This window comes from Myotis daubentonii, chromosome X, assembly GCF_963259705.1.
Source record: "Myotis daubentonii chromosome X, mMyoDau2.1, whole genome shotgun sequence".
NCBI classification, from domain to species: domain Eukaryota; kingdom Metazoa; phylum Chordata; class Mammalia; order Chiroptera; family Vespertilionidae; genus Myotis; species Myotis daubentonii.
In genome coordinates, this window is record NC_081861.1 from 114,477,017 (window position 1) to 114,481,488 (window position 4,472).

The window sequence follows — 4,472 nt, forward strand, 5'->3', positions numbered from 1 at the left end:
AATCATGATCACTGATTTTTTATTCCTTTGCTTCATATTTTAACTACTACCAACAATCTTAAGTCATCTTAACTGTATTAATATATTTAATTCTATTTCATTGATATGCAATCTTAACCTGCTTCACTTAACACTTACTCAGAAAGAATGTACTTCAAGGGTGAAGACTGAGGAAAACCTTGGAAATAATTCATATGGCAAAGATTGATGGGAATTTTATTATAGGGAAGATATAGTGTTTGTATCTTTAATTGCAATAGTTTGAGAATCCGGCACACTACCTCATACAAAATGGGTACTGAATAAATGTGTGCTGAATTACTGAATGAATGAAAAAAATGTATCTTAAGAAAAGATTCAAGTTGCTGCCATGGTTGAAGAATTGCATCTAATCTGTAATTTGTGTATTAGAGTATTATTGGCTTTGACAAAAAAAAAAGCCACGATGAATTGAAATTGTAAAACACTTAATGTTATATACTAAGGAGTTTAGTATTTATTTTATGGATTTTAAAGTAGATGAATATCCTGAGTATTAGGGAAAAAATAAAAATAGATTGGTAAGGATTGTAAGAGAGGCATTTTAATAATGTAGGTGTGATCTACAATTTCTAATCATGGAGAACAGCGAGAATTTAATGAGGTATTTGATGGCTTAGACGTGTTCACTGAACTTTGAAAATGCAGACTCACCAATTGATGGAGACAAAACAAAAAAAAGTAAATTATATTTTCTGTTCTGGCCAAAGTAGAATAACAGGGATCAGATATATGCCCTGGAACAACTGAAAAAAAGGGAAGAAAATTAGATAAAATTATAAAAGACACTGGACATCAGGAAGCAGAGACTGACCCCTCACAGATAGGAAACAAAGGAGGTGAGGCCTATGATTGCTTCAAATTCCTTGAGTTTCTAGGCCACAGCTCAGAGAGGCAGAACCCAGGCAAAGACCAGCGGTCTCACTACTAGTATGTAGAAGGGATGGAGCTAAGACCCTGTGGAGAACAAGGTGGGTAGAGTTCTCAAGGCAGACAACCAGAGAGCAAAATGAGAGAAAGAGAGGGAACTCCAGAATCTTGCACCCCACAGGAATGATTCAGCTGATTACTGATCAGCTCATGTGTGAATACATTATTAGAAGCCAGGAAAGCCCTAACCGGTTTTGCTCAGTGGATAGAGCATCTGCCTGCAGACTGAAGGGTCCCAGGTTCAATTCCAGTCAAGGGCATGTACCTTGGTTGCAGGCACATCCCCAGTAGGGGGCGTGCAGGAGGCAGCTAATCGATGTTTCTCTCTCATCAATGTTTCTAGCTCTCTATCCCTCTCCCTTCCTCTCTGTAAAAAAAACAATAAAATATATATTTTTTTAAAAAGCCAGGAAAGAAACCACTGGAAAGGATTCTTGATAACTGATACTCACACAGGGCCTGAAATAGTGATCTTTACTGTCAGCCAGACTAGAAAACCTCATAGAGCAGTGGTTCTCAACCTTGGCTGCACATTAGAATCACCTGGGAGTCTTTTTAAAATCCTGATTTCTGGGTCTCATCCTCCGAAAATTCTGTTTCTTTGTTACTAATGTTGTGGCCCCACCCCATAACAAAGAAACAGAATTTCTGGAGGATGAGGCCCAATAATAAGGATTTTATAAAGATTCCCAGGTGATTCTAATGTGCAGCCAAGGTTGAGAACCACTGCTCTAGATGCACAGGCACTGAATAAATTACATGGAAGGGTCTTTCTGCAGGAGTGAGGAACAGTTAACCATACCACATGGTATAACATTAATTAGGCATGTACTATCACAGGGAACTGCTCTGCTTATTTCAATCAAATCTGAAAAAGGATCCCAAAGAATCAAACTGTTTCCAAGCAACACAACAGTATCCAAAAAGGGCAAATATTATTTGTAAAAAGAAAATGGATGTTGAACAACACATGGGTTTTAAATAAAGACAGGATCAGTAGTAGGGTACTGATCTATCCTTTGCCCTCTAATATGGCTTTAATATGGCACTGTTTTTCAGATTAATGTTGAAAATGTTACCTTAAAAGATAATTGATCTTGATTTCAGAGGGGGATTTTGGGTGCCACGTTAAGTTGTATACCCAATGCCTCACTCACCTCTCCCATATTTGGGCAAATATCAAAACCTGAGGGCTGTGAGTACATAGAAAAAACCATGGCTCTCAGAATCTCCCCCCTATCAATTGTTACCTATAATTTATCCAGGAGAAATGAAAGTACTTGTATGAAGATGTGAACACGTGAAATATTCGTGACCCCTTGATTTCCAAACAGCCTCAAACTGGAATCAATCCAAAAGTCCATCAAAAAATGAATGGGCAGCTGAACTGTGGTGTGCCCATACACGAGGACAATTCTCTACCACAAGCAAGAATGCAACCTTGAGGGCCATCCCTGGACAATGCAGGCTGTGCAGGGGCGCGTGCTGACCCGCCTCAGGAAAGAATAAGAATGCTGCAGCACCAGGAAATGGTCTCCTAGCAACTGGGCGGCTGGGACAACAAACCCCTGAGGCCCCTGGGCGCCCTGGGCCAAGGGCGCCATGGCGGGCCAGCAGTGGCCCTTACCGGAGCCCCACAAGGGGTGGCTGTTAAAGTCGGACCTGAGGAAGAAGGCGCTCATAGAGTCGGGGCTGATCAAGCCGTGGCAGTCAGGGCCGAAGCTCGACAAAAAGCCAGAGTTCAACAAGAAGTGGCTGCTAGGATCACGGAGGTTGGATCCCTTACCCCTGGGCATGAAATGTAAGCCCTGGTTCAAGGACAGGGACAGGTTGCCTTCCCGCTATCTCTCAAAGCAGAACAAGCTTGGGAACTGCCCCGCCTCCATGGACAGCCGGCGGTGGGTATTTGTGAAGGAGGGGGTGGATGACTTCAGAAAGGGCTGTCCATCTCCTGAAGATGTGATCACTCGTGGCCCTCGGGAGAGCTTTCTCCCCATGATTGCTCATAGAATTCCCCGCCCTCCGCCCAAAAAGATTCACAAGCAGCCGCCCATGGGAGCGGACCTGTGTTCCAAGCTCTCCCAAGCCCAGCGAGCACGGAAGGCCTTTGTAGAGAACATTGAAGCCAGCCTGACCCAGCAGTCCCTGGCGAACTGCCCGAATCTGGAGGACGCTCTCCCTGCAGACCTCCTGCTCAAGGTCCTGGAAGTGCTAGATCCTGACAGGGAGCTGGAGGACGCGTGGGCGTATTGCAAGGGCACCAAGGAAAGAAAGAAGACCTCCACACACCTGTGTGAAGAACATCCTGAGGAGTTCAACCTGGAGCCTCCCCAGGCAGCGAACCTGGAGCCTCCCGAGGCGGGGAACCTGGAGCCTCCCGAGGAAGTCCACCCCGAATCTCCCTGGAAGCTCAACCTGGAACCTCCCGAGGAGGAAAACCTGGAACCTGAAGACCAAACCCACGTGGAAACGGCCAAGGAGAGTCTCCAGTCATATTTATTCAGTTTGTTTCCTGAGGAAGAGACAAATGCAGCATGCACAACGGATATCCCCAAAGATCCTGGGCTCCAAAAAGCAAGAAGAACAGTTGGTGAATTCTGCAGATGGATCAATGATAAATTTGGAGACATAGGCATTGATGAAGAGGACCTCATGAAAAAGTTTGAAGTTGACTTTGAGGGCCCATTCACCCATAATACAGTCAAAATAAAGAAAATAACCCAGCTTCCTTTGAATTTAAGGCCCTGCACACAGCTAGATGCAATGAAGCAGAGAAAATTCTCCCTGCAGGAAGATAACTGGGAAAGGAAACTCCGCAAACGAAAAGACCCTTATAAACCCAAACAGCGAAAGATAAGGTATGGAGCATGGTACCTGGACCCCAAAACCTGGAAAAAGCTGGCCAGTGACCAGCCTTTGCCCGACCCTGAAGTCGTCCCTGACAAGGAATATTGGACCTATCGAAGGCATCTTGAACCAGACATTATTGATGAACTTTATGGACCAATTGCCTTCAAAGATTTCATTGTAAGCAAGGGCTACAAGATGCCAGGTGTGATTGAGAAGATGTTTATGAGGAAGGGATGGAAATATGAGAAAGTGAAGACTCCTATACACCGAGTAATGAAACTCCTCTCCAAACCCAAAGGGGAGGATTCAGAGGAAGAAGAGAATTAGACAATTTTCTATTTACTACTCACTTGGCTAGTGTGTCTCTCTCATTTTAACATCAGCCAGAATTCACCATGAGTGCCTCACTGTGTATGGACAATTTGATTCGAAAACATCTGTAAATTTAACACCTACTGCTAATAAAAATTTCTAAATGAGCTTCTGCTTGTGCTCACAATATTTTATGTATTTATTTTACCAACTATGAAATCAATATTTACATATACTCCTCTTGGTTTTTATTGCATTAGGAATATTATATTTTTATTTCAATTATTTATTAAAAGTAACTATAAATGAAAGAATTACTTACAAAGGATCTTGTTGCCCAG

The 4,472-nt window shown here is 43.1% G+C and overlaps 1 protein-coding gene across 1 annotated transcript; it reads left to right on the forward strand.

The window, feature by feature from the left end:
- The first annotated feature begins 2,571 nt into the window (after positions 1-2,571).
- On the forward strand, positions 2,572-4,146 carry LOC132223668 (putative protein FAM47C). Its single transcript, XM_059678732.1, has one exon. The coding sequence runs from the start codon at positions 2,572-2,574 to the stop codon at positions 4,144-4,146; it is 1,575 nt and encodes a 524-aa protein (XP_059534715.1).
- The last annotated feature ends 326 nt before the right edge of the window (positions 4,147-4,472 follow it).

What these genes read in the sequence shown, in the direction of transcription:
- LOC132223668 (XM_059678732.1), top strand. Translation starts at nt 2,572, where the DNA reads ATGGCGGGCCAGCAGTGGCCCTTACCGGAGCCCCACAAGGGGTGGCTG.